The sequence below is a fragment of the Thalia democratica genome, chromosome 6 (assembly GCF_965202585.1).
Source record: "Thalia democratica chromosome 6, ktThaDemo2.hap1.1, whole genome shotgun sequence".
Lineage (NCBI taxonomy): Eukaryota > Metazoa > Chordata > Thaliacea > Salpida > Salpidae > Thalia > Thalia democratica.
The window spans coordinates 2,039,902-2,061,437 of record NC_139170.1 but is presented as its reverse complement, the minus strand read 5'-3'; the positions used below and the strand labels follow the sequence as shown (position 1 = coordinate 2,061,437).

The 21,536-nt window shown below is 24.2% G+C and overlaps 1 protein-coding gene across 1 annotated transcript; it reads left to right on the top strand.

Annotated features, from left to right (window-relative positions):
- Positions 1-318: 318 nt before the first annotated feature.
- Positions 319-21,216, top strand: LOC145838008 (serine/threonine-protein kinase ULK3-like). Its single transcript, XM_082945524.1, has 14 exons — positions 319-455; positions 801-921; positions 2,604-2,708; positions 2,828-2,946; positions 4,171-4,287; positions 5,194-5,349; positions 6,053-6,158; positions 11,975-12,015; positions 12,294-12,384; positions 12,458-12,525; positions 12,755-12,830; positions 13,494-13,579; positions 20,597-20,696; positions 21,055-21,216. Exons 1-14 carry the CDS (start codon positions 390-392, stop codon positions 21,069-21,071), a joined length of 1,269 nt encoding a protein of 422 aa, XP_082801650.1. The 5' UTR covers positions 319-389; the 3' UTR covers positions 21,072-21,216.
- The last annotated feature ends 320 nt before the right edge of the window (positions 21,217-21,536 follow it).

The following is a 21,536-nucleotide window of genomic DNA, read 5'->3' as shown; positions in this document are numbered from 1 at the left end:
TCCTATCTTGTTTAGGCTGGACATGGTTTAAGATTAAAAATCTGAATTTAGTTGAGCTTGTTTTTAAATCGGTCTATTTTTAATTTTAGCTTAAACAGATCGAGATCTTTGATCTAAATTCAAATTTATACTTGCTGGCAATCTATGGCCAGACTGTAGAACACCACTAATTTGAATTTGAACAAGTGTAAGTAAAAATTTAAACTTTTATTTAGTCATTGAAAATGTAATTGAGTAGAGGTTAATGAGAGGAAATGCAACAGCAAAAAAATATATATGTTTTACTTTTTATCTTTAAAAATCTTTGTTTATAGAACAAAGAGCATGAAGTGGTCGCAATAAAATGCATTAAAAAGTCATCATTAAACAAAAGTTCTGTGGAAAATTTAATGAAAGAAATAGAAGTGCTGAAAGAACTCAATAATGAAAATATTGTCCAACTTATTGATTTTCAGGTAGTTTTAATTAAGGTGTTTTAAAAATTATAACAAAAAACTTGTTTTAATAAGTTTCATTTTAATAAAAATGGTATCTTTTTTAATTGAGAAAATTTAAGTTTGGAATAATATATACAGAAAGATGACTCTTATAATTATTTTGTAATATATTTTTGTAAATGACTGAGTAATTTTATTAAGGTACAAAAAAATTGATAATAAATTTTTTTTTATTATTGTTTATACTATCCTTAAAACAGGTTTTTTTCTTCAAAAAATTTTGTTAATATAAAATAGTTTCCATAAGTGTTTTTTTTGTACACAAATATTTTGCTTTAAGTAATTCAAAAATAATTTGTGCAGTGGGATGCTTATTATATTTACTTGATAATGGAGTATTGTAGTGGAGGTGATTTATCTCAGTTCATAAGATTAAAACACACATTACCTGAATACATTGTCAAGAAATTTCTTCAACAAATAGGTTTCATACACTTTTATACTATGTAGAAAAAAAGAAGGCATTTTTGTAAAAAATAAGTTTTCTTTATTGTTTTACAAAGTCAGAAATAACCAATACTTTAGTATACTGTGTGTGCTTTAGTATATTTTGAGCCTAAATCATTACACTTTGTTTTTTTTCCTGAAGTTTGAAATAATAACAGGAGTAGCATAAAAAATTCTTCTTTTTCTACTCAGCCCAACTCAAGTTATTTTCAACTTTTATGAACTTTTATAAAAATCTCAGGCTTGGATATTATTTCTAAATATTTGGCTGTTTTTTATTTTATTATACTTATTATTTTAAAGTTGTGTTTTTTCCTGTTTTTTTAATCTTAACCTTGAGCTTTCAAGCTTAATTAACAGTACTTTCTAATATTTTAGCCACTCTTTTTCTTCAAAATTTTTTCATAAAACTTCAGGTTGGTTTGATATACTCAGGATTGATGATTTTAAAAACTTTCCTGACTCAGGATAGTTGTGTTTTTTTTATATAAAAAACTTAGGATCATTTTTGTTAAGTATTTTGAATGAAATTAGATTTATTTAATTGCAATATTTTGTTATTTTATAATCAATTTTGTTTAAGAACTTATTTTTAGTAAATTTGAAAACCTTTTGAAAACTTATTTTAAGAAATTTAAAAAACTCATGATGACTAAGGACAGTTTGATTTAAGGTCACTCAGAGCAGTTTTTTGACTAAAAGAGTGGTAACTCTGAGTTACTGTGGCTGACGTTTGCTTCAAAGAGTAGTAATATTGTTATTTTTATTGCTGATAAGGGCATAGGGGGGGTAAACACCCTTTTTTGGTTTTTGATCTTATTTTATATAGTTTTTACTAAGCTACAAGGTGCTTTTTACAGATTAAAAAAAATCAAAATAGTTTTTGAGATATAGCTGGTCAAAGTCGAAGCGGACAATAGGATCCTTATGGGAGGCGCAAACTAAAACGGCAAAAATAGACAATTTCACTAAAAATCTATCTTCTCCTACGTTTTTTGAGATAACTACCTCAAACTTTCAGGAAATGTTCCTTGATATATTTAGAAAATTCTGTCGGAAGGAATTTTTTTAAAAATAAAAAATAAAATTTTTATATAAAAAATAAACAAAAAAAACAGTTTTTTTTTTGTATTTTTGTTATAAAATTTTTATTTTTTAATTTTTTTAAATTCTGTTCCGACAGAATTTTCTAAATACTGCAAGGAACATTTCCTGAAAATTTGAGGTAGTTATCTCAAAAAACGTAGGAGGAGATAGATTTTTAGTGATTTCTAGTTATTTGACGTTTTAGTTTGCACCTCCCATAAGGATCCTATTGTTGCCTCTGACTTTGACCGGCTATATCTCAAAAATTATTTTGAATTTTTTAATCTGTAAAAAGCATCTTGTAGCTTAGTAAAAACTATATAAAATAAGATCAAAAACCAAAAAAGGGTGTTTACCCCCCCCTATGCCCATAATATGTTAGTTTATTTTTTTTGCTATATATACTTTTTTTTAAGGCTTACCATATGTTTATTTTTGGATTTAGTTCTATGTATAACTTTCACATGATTATATTGTTAAAACTAGATGTTCTTGAGTTTCTTCATAAACAACTTAAGTTTAAAAAATGGTTTGTAGTGTTTAAACATTCATCATTTTTATACCTTAACACAGCATCAGCATTGAAGGTATTGCATGAAAAACACATCAGCCATTTTGATCTTAAGCCGCATAATATACTTTTAACTTCTACAAAACATCCAACTATAAAACTGGCTGGTTAGAACTTTTTTTTTGGTTTTTCACATAAAGAGTTATTATTTTTAGCTGAAGTTTTTAAATAAATAACTCCTAAACTTACAAAATCCTCAATTTAATTAGTTATTAATATTTTTAAGATTTTGGATTTGCCCAGTACCGTGAGACTACAGAGAAAAATAATAAAGATAATTATTTTAGAGGGTCTCCACTTTACATGGCCCCTGAAATTATACTTGATAAAAACTATTCTGCAAAGGTAATTTAAAGTTTTAACTTAGAAAGAATAAAATAAGAAATATGTAAAAATAAGTGGACTTTATTATTAAAGTTTTTATGTTAAGGGCATAGCTAATAAACCACTTTTTTTCACAATTTTATCTTATTTTATATAGTTTTTACTAAGCTACAAGATGCTTTTAAAAAATTTAAAAATTCAAAATAATTTTTGTAATATAGCCGGTCAAAGTCAGAGGCAACAATAGGTTCCTTATGGGAGGTGCAAACTAAAACTGCAAAAATAGACTACATTACTAAAAATCTATCTTCTCTAACGTTTTTTGAGATAACTACTTCAAAATTTCAGGAAATGTTCCTTGATATATTTAGAAAATTCTGTCTAAAAATTAAAAAAAATAAAATTTTTTTTTTCTATAAAATTTTTATTTTTTAACTTTAAAAATTTAATTTTTTAAACATTACAAGGAAAATTTTGTAAAAATTTGAGCTAGTTATCTCAAAAAACGTAGGAGAAGATAGATTTTTAGTAATTTCTAGTTATTTGCCGTTTTAGTTTTTGCCTCCCATAAGGAATCTATTGTTACCTCCAACTTTGACTGACTATATTTCAAAAATTATTTTTAATTTTAAAAATCTGTAAAAAGTATCTTGTAGCTTAGTGAAAACTTCATGAAATAAGAAAAAATGAGAAAAATGTGTTTTACCTCCCATGCCCTTAATCTAGTTTTTAATACTCTAGTAAAAAGATTCCAAAAGAAACAATAAACTTGCAGAAACTAGTTAATAAAATATAGTTCAAAGTTTTAATGTTTCACTTTTAACTAAAAACTTGCTGTGTATGTATTTCTTAAGCAGTAATAGTTTTTATAACTTTGAAAACTGCAAAGCTTCAGTATTTTAGTCATTGCTATTTTTTGTTGTTGTGATGAAACGTAAACAACTTGATCATTAGATAAATTAATAAATAGTTGTTAGACATACTTTTGGACATAAGCTTGCAATTGACAATCTTCAAACTATTTAGATTTTTTTAAAAGTCTGTAATTGAAATCTTTTTATAATGCTTTGATTTAAACAATTTTTTCAAATATGTACAGTTTCATTTCTATATATTTGTTGTTCAATAACAACTTGAAAAAGTTCGCAAATATGTTTTTTTGGAGCAATGGTTATATTAGTGCTTGTTTGGCACAACAGATCTTTTTTTTTCTGGATGTTTTTTATTTGATAATAATATTCAAAGGCAGACTTATGGTCGCTTGGAGTAATCTTGTATGAAAGTTTGTTTGGGAGGGCTCCTTACGCATCTAATAACACTGATGAGTTTTTGAAGAAAATCCTTTCTGAAGCTGCTATTACAGTTTAGTGTGTTTAAATATAAATACAGGGTTGCCGTTTTACCTTGAAACCTTGAAAAACCTTGAATTTGAAAAATTTTGAAAAAAATCTGGAATTATTAACAATTTTAACATGTTCAGTAGTAAAGTTTCGATTTGACACAAAAAATCTATTGCATAGATAACATTTTTTTGTCATCATCAAACATTTATTTATCAAAAAAAAATTTAAAGTAGCTTTACAGTATCTTTTTATGTATTTATACTACTTAACAACGTTTTCTTACCTTAAACTTAACTTTAAACTAAAAATAGATCCAAAAATGTGTATTTTTAAAAACCTGGAAGAAATTTGGAAAAAAAACGAGTGGCAATTCTGTAAGTATTCATGTATAGTAAACTCTTAACAAACATACTAACTAATAAGTTTTAGTACTCACAAAAGGTATTTCTTTATAAAAATTATATTTGTTTAGTACTTAATGTTTTTGGCTATTTTTGTAATAAAGCAAAGAACTTGAGTATATTTAGGTAAAATTAAAATTAAACTAAAAACTTCTAAAATTTTAAGGTTAGACTAAAAGTTAGCTAAAATTTTAAAGTTCAGTCACTTACTGCAGTTATTTCAAAAAAACTATATTCAAAAACTGTGCACACTCGATTACTATAAAAATTATGTCCAAAGTATATAGATTAGTTCAAATTAAATCTTTAAAACTATCAGTTTTACTTGTAACTGTGTTTTTTTGTAATTGACATAAAATTGACTAAAACGTGATAACTACTACTTTTTAGATACTAAATATATTCTTATAAAGATAACTTTTATATCCCACTAAGTTATCTGCGCTTAGTAATATGTACTAACTTTTGTCTAACTTTCTGTACAGTCTAATTATACTAATACTAATTACTTCACTTATTTTTAGATCCCAAAATCTCCATTAATATCTGATGAATGCATGGATCTGTTAGTTCGTTTGTTGCAAAGAGATCCTGACGAAAGAATCAGTTTTGAGGATTTTTTTAATCACCAATTTGTTGATCTCAAACACAAACCCTCTCCTGACTGTATTGAAAAAGCTGTGAGTTTTTGTTTTTAGATTTGAAATTAAAAACAATGTTTACTTTTGTTGAATATGCTGTGAGTGTATTTTTATGTAAATAAGTTTGAAATGGTATTTAACAAAGTATTGTTATATAGTTGTTTTTAAATATTTAAATATATCAGTATAAATACTTTACTTGTACTGAAACAATTGTTTCTTGTTTTATTATACTGAAATAGTGCTTTAGATATTTTGTAATAGCTTGAATATTATAACTGTTGTTTTTTAATAAATAATAAGATAATGTAACGCTTTCAGATAGTTTACTTATATTTAAAATCTTGTTTTAGGTAGCTCAATAAAGTTACAAATCGTGAAATTAAAGAATAAATTTCTTAAGAAAAAGAAATTAAAGAATCAGCAAACTCTTTTATTTTAATTTATTACTAAAAATAAAAACTCTGCCTAAAAAAGTATATTAAGTTAACTTCTTAAAAGTTTTTTTATACAAGCTCACCATTGTTTTATATATTACTGCATAACAATAAATTTTTGTTTTCGTGAAATTTTATTATGTAAATAAATGTTTAAAACATTAATAAAAATAATAAATATTTCAGCAAAAACTAATTATTAAACTTACTATAATTCTAAATATAAAATACAGTTATTTATAGTGAGTAAAGTAATAATTTTATTATATTCAAGTTTATATTTATTTAATATTTTTGTATTACAGATACTTATAGTGAACAAAGCTATACAAGCTGATGAAAATGAAAACATTCCAGAAGCTTGCGAACTTTACTCTGAAGCGATTAGATACTTTATTTCAGCTATTTATTGTGAGTTTGATGATATTTAACATTTTTATTAAGGGCATGGGGGTCCACTATGATTTTTACAAATTGATCTTATTTTATAGTATTTGTAGCCGCTTGAAAAAGTTCAAAGTAATTTAATAGGTTCCTAATGGAAGGCGCAAACTTAAAAAGCAAAAAAAAAACCTTTTTACTAAAAATCTATCTCCTCCTTCATTTTTTAAGCTATCTTCTTTAAATTTTCACAGAAAGTATATTATTAAATTTTAAAAAGATTAAATCCAGAAAGTTTATTAATTTTGAAAAATTAATTAAAAAAAGAAACCACCTATTTTTTTTGTTTTTTTAATCTAAAAATTTTAATTTTTAATATTTTTAAATTGCAACATATAAAGTCTTCTAAACTATAAAAAGAACGTTTCCTGAAAGTTTGAGGTCTTTAGCTCAAAAATTGAAGGAGAAGATAGATTTTTAGTGATTTTTTTAAAATTCTGAGAAAACTGACCCCGAAAAATTTGCGGTCCATAGGTTTGTATTGGAAAGTTTTTATAAAAATTACAATATTTCAAAGGTAAAATAATATTTTTTTCTTTTATAAAGATTGTCTTGTAGTTCGTACATAATACTTTCATATAAGATCCAATGTTGTTTTTAGTAAAAGAAATATTGGACTCCCCCTATGCCCTTAACAAACTTGATTGATTAGTAGTTTAAATTAAAAAAAACATAGATTAATTAATTTTTAAATAAAAAGTTTAAGTATAATTCTGAAAAAAGAAATTCTTATTTTTGTATTCAAAAGTGTATTTTGTGTGTAAGCTATAATTTTTTATAATTAAAATGTGCTGATATCCCTACCTTTACTTTACTTATCAATTAATAACTACAACCATGATCAACGAAATAAGAAAAAAAAGCTCTTTTCAAAATTTTTAAAAATATAAGTTTGGTAGTATAAATCAAAACTGGGAGCCGATCATTTCTAACCCGCTATCATTTCTAACCCAATCATTTCTAACCCGATCACTTCTAACCCAATCATTTCTAACCCGATCACTTCTAACTCGATCACTTCTAACCTGATCACTTATAACCCAATCATTTCTAACCCAATCACTTCTAACCCAATCATTTCTAACTCGACCACTTCTAACCTGATCACTTCTAACCCAATCATTTCTAACCCAATAATTTCTAACCGGATCATTTCTTACCCGATCACTTCTAATGCGATCACTTCTAACCCGATCGTTTCTAACCCATTCTACTTAATAACTTTTTTTTTCTAATCTAGATTTCATGCATAAACAAACTAATCTTAATAAAGTTATAAAAAATATATATATTTTTAGTTTCTTTTAAACCTTATTATTTTGATGTGTTACGCAAAAACTTCGTTAGTATAAATTTTATTTTTAGTATTAACTTAACATAAGTTTAATTTATTTTTATTACCTCATTTTTTGATATTTCATCCTATATATAATTTCAATTTTTTTCATTATTTCATATTTCTTGTTCTTTCAATGTACTTAAATAGATGTTTTTCGTTAATCATATACAATTCACTAAATTGTTTACTCTACTATATTTTGAACTCTTCTTTGTAGGATTTTAAAGTAAGCAGTTATAACTATATTAAAAGTTAGATCTTATAGTATTTCACGTGACTATAGAAATTCTAACATAAGCAAATTTTAAAAAGTAAACCTTTACAATTGCGATATTCAGAAACAAAAAACTTTATATTACAGTCTAAAAACTACATTGTAAGTCTGTTGTAAATGTTGTAATATTGATGAATAATGTATTAACGTTTTATAGTAGGCTAGTTTTAAGTTTTATTATAATATCTCTTACAACTTAACATAAAACTTGCATAGGCCTATCAAGATAATGGAATTGAAACAAACATTAGGAGAAATAAAATACTTTTGTTATATTAAGTGGAAAAGCATGAATTTTAGGTATAACCTAGATATTAAAACAGTTATGTCACGTAAGAAACCGCAAAAGTATGTTACGTCAATTGACCGTCTTGATTTCTTCTCATTAATAAACTTCTTCTTAGTCCTAGAGCCAAAAAAGTTACTTATAACTAAACAGACATGTTTATTTGTATAACAAGTCCGAGGTTAATCAAGTTTCGCCTAGGTAATGTTCTTTAAAACCTTCACCTAAATTTATATAATATACAAAGTGTTTTAATTATGACTTAAAATAGTAGTTTAGTTGACAAAAATTTCATAGAATTTACTTTATTATGAACAGTTGAAATAACGCAAGTAAAAACATTTTAAGTACTGAAAAAACATTTTGAAAGAGAATAATAAATTAGTTATAGTAAAATTAAGTATAACTAAAAGCAGAAGTTTATAAAAACTCCTTCAAGTTTTTTGTTTCCTTTAATCAATTATTTATTCAGACAATTATTACACGCAACATGTTTATTTTTTATTTATTACTGTAAAGTCAGCTTGAAGTCTATTGACTTTACTCTCGTGTTTTTTGCACCTCTAAATTTCTATAAATGTCATGAGTTTTTTCTTCATTAGAAATTTAAACCTATGTTAGAGTGTCACAACACAAACTAATTTTATTATTTTATTATAAGTTTTAAAATTATACAAACTAATCGAATAAATTATACTTATATTTCATATTAATTTATCGTTAAATAATCTTAAGTCTTTGTGTTTTTGGAAACCTTTGGAACAATAACTTTCAAAAGATATCAAGAATTTTTTAAGTAGTTTCTACTATAAATCGTTAGAAACTGTTTTTGCAATTTTCAATTTTGAAAACTTTTTAATTTTCATGATAAATGTAAATTTATTTTGTTTTATATACATCATATTTTGAAAAAAAACCAAAATAATAAGTTTTCGACACTTAACTTATATAGTTAAGTTTATTATATAATATATCTTATTTAATCTTTAAATATAATTTACCATTGGCTAAAAGAAAGAAAATTAAGTTTAAGTCCTAGTAAATGACAGGTTCTAAATATTTAAAAAACGTCTACTTCTACTTTTCACTTATTAAACAGTATGCACTTTCGTTTAAAGAACTTAGAATTTAATAATGATATTTTTAAATGAAACTACCATACTAATTACGATTACTATATTTTATTGGAGGTATTATTTCAAGTTTCATATATACTAATATTAATATTTTCAATAAGTTGTATTTCATAAAAATTCGCCCTAAATTTGACTGCAACTTGCCAATCTGGTCTCCATACTTGAAAAATGTATATTAACCATATAGAATCTCTTCAAAGAAAAAGTACAGAGTAGTCTTTATTGGCTGCAATACTCATTATATTTCTTACATTGACGACTATAAAAACTTAATTATTAATTTTTAAAATTCAAAAGACTTATACTTTTCCTAATCTTTTTAAAAATAATTAACTACAATTAATTTATAATCCATTTTTGAACTTTATTAAAATAACTAATTATCACGAAAACAAATCGAAAAATTCATTCAGTCATAATTATCTTTTAGTTTAATGTGGAATTAGTTTTCAAACAAAACTAATTTTTGCAAAAAAAAAGAACAACTTTGATTTAAGTTTGATTAAGACAATATACTTTATAGTAGAAACTATCAGTAATATAACAAGTGTTTAAATTATAGACCATTGATTTAATAAGTAGAATTTAGTTCATTCTTTAGTTTGATTTTATTAGCAGCGCTTTTTTTCTGTAAATAATAAACCGTTTTTTAATATTTTCAATAGATATTTATTTTACCTGTACTCTTAATGTGTTTTGGACTTCAAATTTTAAATTTAGAGGTTAGTCAATGCACTTAAATTTTTGTTTTTTTTTTACAATTGTCTATATGTTAGTTCCAATAATGTTTATTTTAATTGTGTCGATTATGCTATGGCAAAGCGACCAAAATAAATGAAAAAAAAAAAACAATAAAATAACAAACGGTTGCACAAATGTTTAGAACCTAACTTTAAAAGTCAGGATGTGTATATCCGGTTGATGTTTGAACAAAATTAAATTTATTCATGAACTTTTAAAGTTTGTTTGCATTTTGCGAGTTTTTAGTATGTTCTAAAAGAATTTTATAAAAGTAACCTTGAACCTTATTTTAATGAAGAAGTGCGTGATTTAGACTATTTTGCTGATTGCTGCACTAAAAAAATTGAAAAAATTTACTAAATCGTCTTAATATGTATTGCTGAATTTTGAAGAAAAGGTTTTTTGTTGAAAAGAAATCGGAAGTTAACTCTAAAATGAAAAATTGAGTAGCTGTGTTTGGTTTTATTTGAACTCACTGATCGATGAAAGAATTGATGTTAAACTTGCTTATTATGAATTTAAAACCAAATTTGTTAAAAACCTTCACCTTCAAATCATAAAAAATTATTAGTATTATACTAAAGTGTTGATTTCTTTCACTGTTAATCTATAAAAGTTAGATAAAGCTGGAGTTTTAGATTTTAAAGTATATAAATTTTCGTCTCTTCGTTAAGTGTCTTTCAGTTTAAGTTGCCCAGTTTTTAATGGCTAGGTCTAGCGTAGGATAACAAACTTCGAATAGCAATAAATACCAAAAATTAAATTAAAAAAAAAGCTATCTGAACATTAAGTTTTATTTTAAACAAAACAAACTAAAATTCATTATAAAAACAACTATGTTGAGATTAGTTTGTTTTTTTAGACAAACCCTTATTTTAAAACAATAATAAAAAAACATAATAAAACAGATCGGGTTAATAATTGTCGGGTTAGAACGGGTTAGAAACGATCGGGTTAGAAATGATTGGGTTAGATATGATCGAGTTAGAAATGACCGGGTTAAAAGTGATTGGGTTAGAAGTGATCAGGTTAGAAACGATCGGGTTAGAAATGATTGGGTTAGATATGATCGAGTTAGAAATGACCGGGTTAGAAGTGATTGGGTTAGAAGTGATCGGGTTAGAAGTGATCAGGTTAGAAATGATCGGGTTAGAAATGATCGGTTTGAAATGATAGCGAGTTAGAAATGATAGTAAACCATCAAAACTAGTCAAGCAAAGTTTATAAGAAAAAAAATGATACAATTATATCGATTGCTTGTTTTTAAAACTGTCTGTTAAAAAATGAGTGAAACATCTTAAAGATTCTAACAAACAAAAAGTATAAAAACAACATAGCTTTAAGTTCTCTTAAGATCTCTGACATTGATTTATTCAGGCAGTCAGTTTAAAAAATCAAACGTTTATTAGTAGTTATTAAAATAGTTTAATAATCATTTTTCTCTAAACTATTATGATGTGTAAAACTTTAAAGAAGTTTTGAAAATAAATTATTTACAATGATAATTTATAAATGTAAAAAAGTATAGTTGCTTAGTATATTAACAAATAGTTAACTAACTAGTCTATTATTATTGTTAACATTTAATTTTTTTAATTATGTAACTAAAGCTAAGAAGAAAGATAAAAAACTTTAACTAAAGCAAGATAAAATTAACTTTTTTATTGTATTTGTTTTTCGAATATGTCTGTTAAGAGGTCTTGTTTTTGAATTTCACAAAATTTTAAAATATGTTACTTGATGATATACTTTGAATGTGTCATTATCTGATTTTTAATTTTTATTTTTATTTTGTGTTCTGCTTTGCACATAAATATTTAATTTTTATTTTATTTATTAGTTTCTTTAGATCCTGTTTAGTATTTATAAAATCTTAAGTATCAAAATTCTATCAATTACTTTCAAATTTACATCATTGGCCAACTTTTAATTTATTTTGAGGATAGATCGCAAATTTTCTAAAAAGTTTATTAACAGTGTGTAAGCAACTAATTATTATTTTAATTTTAGATGAATCTGACAGCATTAAGAAATCTCAACTTCGAACGCAAGTTAGTTTAAAAGGTTTTTTTACACAAATTAATTAAACTATAAGATATTGGTTTTACTGGCTCTTATATCTAACTTAAAAATTTAAAACTTAAGCCGTATATTTAGAGACTTAAATTATAAACATATTTGTAGAACTTATAAAGGTCATATATTTAGTGATATATGCTTAATTTTGTAAAAAGATTTCGATAAAAACGTATGCACTTTTTTTTGTATTATTTTAGAATTTTCGTATAGCCTTAAAATTTATTGGTTATCATCTTTTGTTTTTTATTAGGTAAAACAATACGTAGACAGAGCCGAACATTTAAAAGTTATTCTAAACATAAAAAATCAAAATGATTTAGATGAACGAAAACAACAGTTGTGTAAGTTGAAAACTTTATTAGGTAGATGTAGTATATACAAAAACATTTTAATAGCTCGTATTTATTTTTACAGTGTCACTCACCTCCAAAAACAAAGAACTAAATATGTGTTTGAGAACTCTTTACTATGCAAATAATCTTGTAAGTGTATTTAATTAATATTTTCATGTTATTAATATTTAATTAAGTTTATAAAACATTGGTTTATGTTATGTTGTTAGTAGCCGTAAAAAAAAAGAAGTTTTAAACATTTTTTAAGTGACTGAATTTTTTTGGCTGTAGTTCAATTTGTACAAGAAAAAACTTTTAATATTTAATTTTTTTATCAAAATGAAAAGAATATTTTTTGCTTTATCAATATTTCTCATAGGAAAACAATCATAAACACAGAGATGCACTAAAGTACTATGAAGATACAATAGAAAAATTACTACCTGCTGCTTCAAGTATTTGTATTGTTTTATTCAACTTTTATATCATTCTCTATCTCTTTTCAAGGTAAAACAGTATCAGTTAATAAAATAGTACCATGTTTTAGATGCACATTTTGACTTAAATATAAATATATTTTGATTTGACAGTACAACTTTTAGTAACTTTAAATTTTTAATGAGCAATTTTATCAGTTTGAAAAGTTTTCGGAGTAGTTATGTTTCTTTAATTACATTAAATTATATAAAAACAGTTAATTGTTTAGACCCGTAATTAACAACATTGAAAAAAAACCATATAAGTTATAATATTAAAATAAAAAATTAATTTCGTAAAAACTAAAAAATATAACTTTAAAGATTGAGAAATAATTTTTTTGTGCAACTTCTTAGATAAATTGTATAAAAGCAATAAAGAAAAAATTGTTGTTATTTCTTTTAAATCTACTAATACACTAAAGTAGTTTTATAAAAGCTAATTATGTTATTGTTTTTACTAAGAGTTTAAACAAAACACAAATAAAGTTTCATTTACTTATAATTTGTTGTACAGTCTTATTAACTAAGTACTTAAAGCTGTTTGCTTAAAGTTGAAAAGTAATTGAATAATTTTTTTGGACACAAATGTTTATTTTTGTTTTAATGTCGTTTAAAAAATATTGTTATTTTTATTAACAGACCAACCAAAGGTTCTGAAGAAGCTTCTACATAGTGAGATAGAGAATTACTTAGATAGAATTGAAGTTTTGAAAACAATAATTAAGGTTAGTAAAGTTCAGAATTGACAAAAAAATTCCTTCCAAGTAAATTCCATACCTCTTAAGCGTAAAATTCTATTTATATATAGTATGAATTATTAAGTGTGTTGCTAAAATTAAGTTTGAAGTTGTTTATTGCATTTCATTTCTATTTTTCCGAAATTTAAAGTCAAACTTTGGACAAAATTAAAATATGAAAAAGGTGTACTTTTTATTATTGTTGTTATAATTTAAAATATTCATTGAATCAATCTATTATATTAATCAGTCTAAGAGGTAATAAAAACAAGTTAAACTATGTTATAACCACAAAGATGTATTTTTAATTCTGGTTATGTTTATGGTCTTATATATGTGTTCTCTGAGTACTTACTAAACTGCGAGTATTACTTAATAGTAACTTACAGAACTGAAGTTACAAAACTTAAAGTAACTTATTCCTAAGTTGTGAGTAAAACTCATTTTGAAATAATGTCAAGTAGTTTATTAAAACTTAAGGAAAAGACTGTATTAATTAATAAACAAACAATGTATTATAAAACAATGCATGCAAAAATATTTACGGTCTTGACAAATAAATTGTTCGATTAAGAAACTCGTTAAGATCGATGTTCTTAGACGCAAAATTGGTGTTCTGGTCGCTTGACAAATTATAACTTATTCTTCACTAGACGACGTATACTTTTTTCGATGTAGATTATACTTTATAGGCTTGATCTTATCTAGATGTTGCGTTGATCATGCGAACTTCATCGCGACTTAAGACGGCATATGGCACTTAGCACAATTTAACTAACGCGTAATTGAAAAAAAAACGCCGATATATACGCATCGGAAAGAAATTAGCTCCTTCAAATAAACAATGTTGTTTTGAAAAATAGGGAATATTGTTCGGAGAAAAGTCTGTTCTTGATTACTGTATCCGTTTTAAAAACAAATTGTTTCTAAATATTATAAGCAACATATGTCTTCGCAGAATGTAATTTAGTAATTGTTGTTATAAGGGTTTCTCAATAATTAAGTATGAAAAATAATTAATTTTTAGCAAAATTGTTACAACATATTGTTACTGGTAGAAAATATCGGCAAGTTGTTCTGAATGCGTACTTAGTCTAGATCATAAGCTAGTGGCTATAATTTGTAAGTTTTTATTATAAAAAAAAAACTGTACTATTGTTTTGCAAGTTTGCTATTCATAATTTTTGTATAAATATAGCTTTGACAAGCTATCTAAGTGAATTTTGTTTTAAAAGGTTAAAATTCAGCTGTTAAGTATTTAAAGGGGAAACAAAAGTATTTTACATTAATTTAGCATTTGATTACACTAAAGTTATATTATTTTAGCTTGCTAATAAGTTTTGTATAAAAACTGTAGTGTAAACGTATAGAGGCAGTTTTGTTATTATTTATTTTAAGATATCAGATATAAATCGTCAAAAATAGATCTTACCCTGGGTTTTTTAAGCTCAAGCTTTTAAGATGTTTTTGTTTGATTGTGTGAAAAATAAAAAGCGACTAGAAAATATTAATTTTATGACTAAGAAGTTACTTTTAATTTGTAGATAAAAATATCACTATACATTTTTTCATCACTAAATAAAAATACTTGAAACGACTGCTTTTAGCTTTAGAAAAGTACATATTACCTACGTAAATTTTAATCTGTTCAGTTTGCTGCATCTGTTATAAATCTGCTAATGTTTTTAATCAATTCCCATATGTATTAAAAATTTAAAAAAACGTGATTGCTGAGCTAAAAACCAGTAAAAAAGATCAACTTGTGAAAAAATCTGTCTCCCTAAGTGCAAGTAACTGTTTTAATTTAACATTTTCAGCATCAATATTACATTTTAAAATTTAAAACCTGTGGATAATCAAATTAAAAGTTTTTGAGTTATTACACAATAAACTTAGTTCAACTGTAAAAAAAATAGTTGAAAATTTTCAAAAAAAAAAGTTAGAAAACTTTTGGTATTTAGTTGTGTCACAAGTAAGAAGCTAAATTGTTATTATTTTACTAGAAAATTTAAATTAAGTATTGTAAATAAAATCGGAAAACTTGTTAGTAAATATTTCTTTTGAAAAAGATAAACGTAAATAAATAAATATAAATGTATATATATATATATATATATATATAAGAATTGTTTAAAAGACTACATTTATTAGAAGGACCTATAGCAAAAATACTATTTTAATTGTATCAAATAATTAATTTGAAAAATTTATAATAATATTTTTTATAAATAAATTAAAAATATGAAAATGTTTAAAAGGGTACTTATTATAAGTAGTAATCCTTTTTTATAAAATTAACGGGTTTTTAGAGTTTTTGTTTTGATTTAAAGTTTGCATATTTAATTTGAAAAACAAAATAAAGAAGAAAAAATATAACAACTATCATATTCCTAAAACAATATTAAGCAAAGAGTTTTTGAAAGAAACTTTTATTTTGTTTAAAACTTTCAAAAACAACTAAAAAGTAGAAATAGTAAATGTAAAATGAACACAACAAAATAAGATTAAACTTCAAGTATGTCTTCCAATAAAAATAAAACAACAAAGTTTTAACTGAAACAAAAATAATTTAAAAATGTTAAATTTTCTTAAGTTGCTTTTCCTCTCATCTTATTAACTTTTACAAGTATTTAAGATTAAATAATTAGACTTTTCAGTACAATACATCTGTAAGAATAAAATTAAATGAAAGTATATTATAAGCAAAAAAAAATTGAAATTTGTTTATTATAAAACGTGTGTTGTTAAACATTTTAAATAGAAACATTTAGTTTTTAATTAATCAAAACTTCTCCCGGTTGATTTATTTGTAAAAAATAATATTTTAAGAAAAAAAGTTTATTTACAAAGTTCAATAAAAAATATCACATTAATTAATTTTTTTTTTAATAATATGAAAATAGTTCTTCTTTCCACTAAAACTTTTCCCTTTCCCCGGGTTGCTTCTTCTCTAAAACTTTTCCCTCTCCCCGGGTTGCTTCTTCTCTCTAAAACTTTTCCCTTTCCCCTGGTTGCTTCTTCTTTCCGCACTCCCTCATCTTCATCCTCATGTCCAGCAAAAACCCCCTCATGGTGCATTCCCTCGTCCAGTTTGCCAAATATGGCGTCCTCACGTGACCACTTCGCTTGTCCACGTAACTCGACATGCTCACTTTTGTGACGAACCTGTATATATAAATAACTAGAAACTTTAAAATAGTCGTTAAAATAATAATCAATTGATCGTTCAATTAATTAGTTAGGATTTCGGACCACGTAACTTGACATGCTCACTTTTGTGACGAATCTGGTTGAGTATAAGTTGAATCATCCAAAAAAACTTGGTTTGAAAAACTAAATTAGTTTTTTTTGTTTTGATGGTGATTAAATTTTCACGGAGCGTAAAAACCTTATGGAACCCAGTTCTTAACACTTAACTCTAAATGATTTCAAATACTAACTTTCAAAGTTCTACCCTAACCACCAATATGAAGCCCTAAAACTTAACCCCTAACTTTGAACTTTAAAAAACAAAACCTAAAATTGTTCTGCACTTAAATATTTTACCTACAAACACTGAATTTTGGTCCTACTTCTTAATTTTGAAATAATACTAATAACATTTTGATAGTAGCCTTTTGATATTTGTTTACCAAATATCTGTGACTGTTGTTTTTATGTATAGTTTTTTATGAATTTTTAAATCTTTAGTCCGGGTCACCGCTAATCAAAAACGTCATTTTATAATAAAAAAAAAGTTATGTCAGCGATTCTTAACCTTCCTGGGGGTATGTATTCTTTATTGCAAGTTATACAAATTAATGTTTATTATTTGTATTATTAGTAACATATAATATTATTAATTTATAAGTTAGTGATTAACTGTAATTTTTTTAAAGTTAAATAAAATTTTCAAATTTTACAATTTTTTTTTGTTTAATAATCTTTAAGTTCAAAAAATCTAGTAATTTTTCATCTAAATTAAACACTGTTCTGGATATTGGGGGTAAATTTGGTAGCTTCCCTCCAAAATATTGTAAAACATGAAATAAAGTTCGGGAAACCCCGGTCTAGAGTGTTTGATAAAATAAAACCACCAACTTAACTTTCGGTGCTCGATCCGGGTAATCCCCACCACACTCGATCTTCAGCTGGTAAATTCTCCCTTGAAAGGTGGTTCCCCTCGGTCCAATTATGGACGCCGTCCAATTGACCAAATCCCTGTCACCAGGGTCGCTCAGGCCCCACGAAACTTCGCCCCCTCCCCCCTTTAATTTGATATTTGTTATATGTTTCAATGATTATTTAATTACTTTAACATATCATAAATTTAATATTATTTAATATTAATTGTTTTTATCATTTTACTTTCTACCATACCTATTGCATAATACAAAATCTCTTAAAAAAAAAACAAACTTCATTAAATTTATTACTATATATTTGTATAAAAATATTTCGATATTGTTGTGCTTTGTATTGTAATATCGTAACATTTATTTTATAAAGTGAAAAAGTTGTTACAAATTTATTTTATTTAGTTTTAATTATTATATAACTGTTTTTATGAACATTGTATATCCCTTTTACTTATATTGTTTATTGTAACGTTTATTTAATAAAAATTAAAATTTGTTACAAACTTAATTTTACTTTATTAGTTTCATTTAACATATAATATTTTTTATAAATTTCTACCTTTTCCCCATCTTCTAGTTCTTTTAATAATACAAAACTTCTGGGTACAATTGTTTTGTTTGACATTATTTCTATAATGATTTGAACGAGCTAAAAAAAGTTTTGTTTTATCTTTTAGTTAAACTTTAATTTAAACTGATTTAATAAATACTGTTAATGTTAATAAAATTTAGTCTGTTCATCAATCTATTTCCGAAAAAAAATTGTTTCCCTTTCATTATTTTTTATTAAAATATTTTGTTAAGCAACAAATTTTTTTCACAATATTTACTAAATAAATAAATATTTGAAACTTTAATAATGTTTTAATAGTAGTGTTTAGTTTTATATAAAGCTGTAGATAGATTTCCATTAGAAATACTTAAACTCCTAATTTTTGGTTTTTATCAAAGGCTGTTTGAAAAATAATTTACATTATTTCTTATAAAAGTTTATTTGGTATACGGTTGTAGTTTTATTATTATACAAGTAAACAAAGAAAAATCAAACAATTTGTAAAAACTGTTTTCCTTTTTTTTTAAATTAACTTCAAATTACTTATAAATAATTAATAAAAAATGTTTTTACACCTCTATACATAAACAAGCTTTTTATTAAACAACTGAAAAAAAAAGTTTTTATAAAATCTTTTGAAAATTTTCTAAATGTCAAAGTTAAATTAAAAATTTTCAAAGTTAAAACATTCAAAAAAGTTTTTAAACAATGTTAGTATTACGAAATTTGAAAATTTAGCAGTTTTAAATGGAAAAAATTTAAACACTTAAAAAAACACAAACTTAAAAATAATAAAAGTCTTACAACTGCCATATATAAAGATATCTCAACCAAATAAACAAAAACTCCGACAAACAACTAGTTATTAAAAATATTGATAACAAACAAAGCTGAATATTTGACAAATTGAATGACTTATAGTTCATTACCAACTGAACTAAATCACGAAAAATTGCAAGTTTATTGCGATCATGCTAGTTTTATTGTGACGTCATATTACGTTTCTTGTGACTAGTAAGCGCATTTGTGAGCTTTAAATGTGTTTTGTTTTTGAATTAAAAATAGCTTTTTATGTTAATTATAGAAAAAAAGAACTATAAAGTGCTTGTGACTAATTAAGTAAATTGTATTATTAAAGTCCGTTTTTGTTGGTTTATGTATTTTTTGTTTAGACCTTTTAAATTTTTTATTAAGAGTAAAATTAATTTTAACTAACTGCACTTATAATTGGTCGAAAATTTCATGTTAACAGTATTAAAAAAAATTTTCAACAAAATTTTTATTAACATTTAAAGTAAAAATAATCTAAATTTTGTTCCTTTTATAATATTTTATTTAGATTTTTAAATGTTGCTTGTCAATACCAGTGGTAAATAACTGTACATTGACATTTAAATAAAATTAGTTTTTACTTTTTAGAGACACATCTACTTGAATTATATGCATATTACTTGTGTATTATTTATTTAATTTTTTAATTTAATTTATTTTATAAATACAAAATTATTTGCTTCATCGTTATTGATGTACGTTTTATAAAAAAAAACTAATTAAAACCTGTTCTTGAAAACAAAAACCATTTTGATATCATCTATATCGTTTAAGGTATTTTGTTGTGTTAAATAACTATCTTAATTAAGTTGTTTCCGTGTCAACGATACATGGGATATGTATTGGTAAAATTAAAATTAAATGTGAAATATTTTAAAGCTTACCATAAGGGAATGAAATAGAGTTGGTTTTAATTTTTTTGAATAATTTTAAATAAAAGCTAAATTGTTATTAATTCTAATATGATAAAATGACTTAATTAATTATTAACTGGAAAAATAACTATTAGTTTTGCTCTTAAAATTAATTTTAATTAGTTTCTAAAGTTAACCTTTATAAAATCAAGAATATGAAAACATAACTATATATAGATAAAACTATTTAGACAAAAAAATAGAAATACAGAATAAAAAAAAAAAAGTTGTTTAAGCAAAGATTTTAAACTTTTTGCTTCAAAGTTCAATTTAAATTATTAGTACCAACTAGTGTTTTTCAAACTCAAATAAAAACATAAATAAACAAAACTATCATCTTATGTTTTTTCTTTTTAAATTATTTTATATTATTAGCAGTTACGTAATATTTTGAACAATATTTTTATAATATATTTATTCGTCTTAACTAAAAAATGTCGCTCAATTTTCTGAAGGAAGAGCTTATTTAAATAATAATAAAAATAAAATAAACTACTTTTTTTCCCACTGATACCTGGTAATAAATAGAATAATTATTTTGAATTTTTATTATTGTTTGAATAGTGTTTTACAGATATAAATTCTATAGGACGATAAAGTTACAAGTGAAAACATACCTGGTAGTTCAAAAACAATAGAAACAGTAGAAAACACTGAAGAAAATCAAACCAGTTATATTCCCAACTCCAGTGAGTTTTCAATTATTATTTTTGTTTTTACATTAGAAATTTCTGTTGTTATATTTATAATTATAGTGAGTTTTAAGTACAATTAGAACTGGCTGAACCAATTTTAGAATTTATTATTTTCTTACTTTGAGTATACTTGTTTACAAAGGTACATGATTTTTTCAAAGGCAACAACATACAATTTTTCAAAACTGTCAATAACTTACTTACTAACTTAAATATTTTTGTAAAAGAAAGTCAGAATTTGGTTTCAATAAAATTAAGTAACTTTAAGTGAAACAAAGTTTGAGTTGAACATCAAAACTTTTGTACAAATTCAATTCTTTTAGTTTAAATGTTATTGACAAAATTTTAACAGAATGTACAGTACAGTAAAGACCGTTTGGACAACTATCTTGTACATACTTGATCGAATCTTAGTGTTTACTGAAGAAATCTTATCAATTTCTTTTTCATTGTGCTATTTAATTTTATATTTATTTCTGATTTTAATATTTTATTTACTGCCTCAATTCAATAGACCGTGTGTTTATTTTTTGTTCATCTTGCTTTAATTTAAACTTTAACAACTCATTGAGTTGACAAAAGCATAATTTTGTACACTAAGTTATTTATCAAAGTACAATTTTGTTAAATTCATTCAAAGTTTAAAGTTAAAATTAGTTTCAGAAGTACAGTATGTTGTTTAATTAAAAAAAACATTTAGTGATTAAGAAATTCTACTCCAGAACACACAGTTGTTAACTTTTAATAAATAAAACTTTTTTTATTGCTTTGAAAACAGTTATTTTAAAGGAAGGTTTAAAATTGAAGAGTTTAGCTAGAAATATTTTTGACGCT

Bases quoted from the DNA above. Each gene is read 5' to 3' on its own strand.
- LOC145838008 (XM_082945524.1), top strand. From the start codon at position 390: ATGAAAGAAATAGAAGTGCTGAAAGAACTCAATAATGAAAATATTGTC. The intron at 2,947-4,170 runs GTAATTTAAAGT...TAATATTCAAAG, and splicing joins ATAAAAACTATTCTGCAAAG to GCAGACTTATGGTCGCTTGG. The intron at 4,288-5,193 runs GTTTAGTGTGTT...ACTTATTTTTAG, and splicing joins TTTCTGAAGCTGCTATTACA to ATCCCAAAATCTCCATTAAT.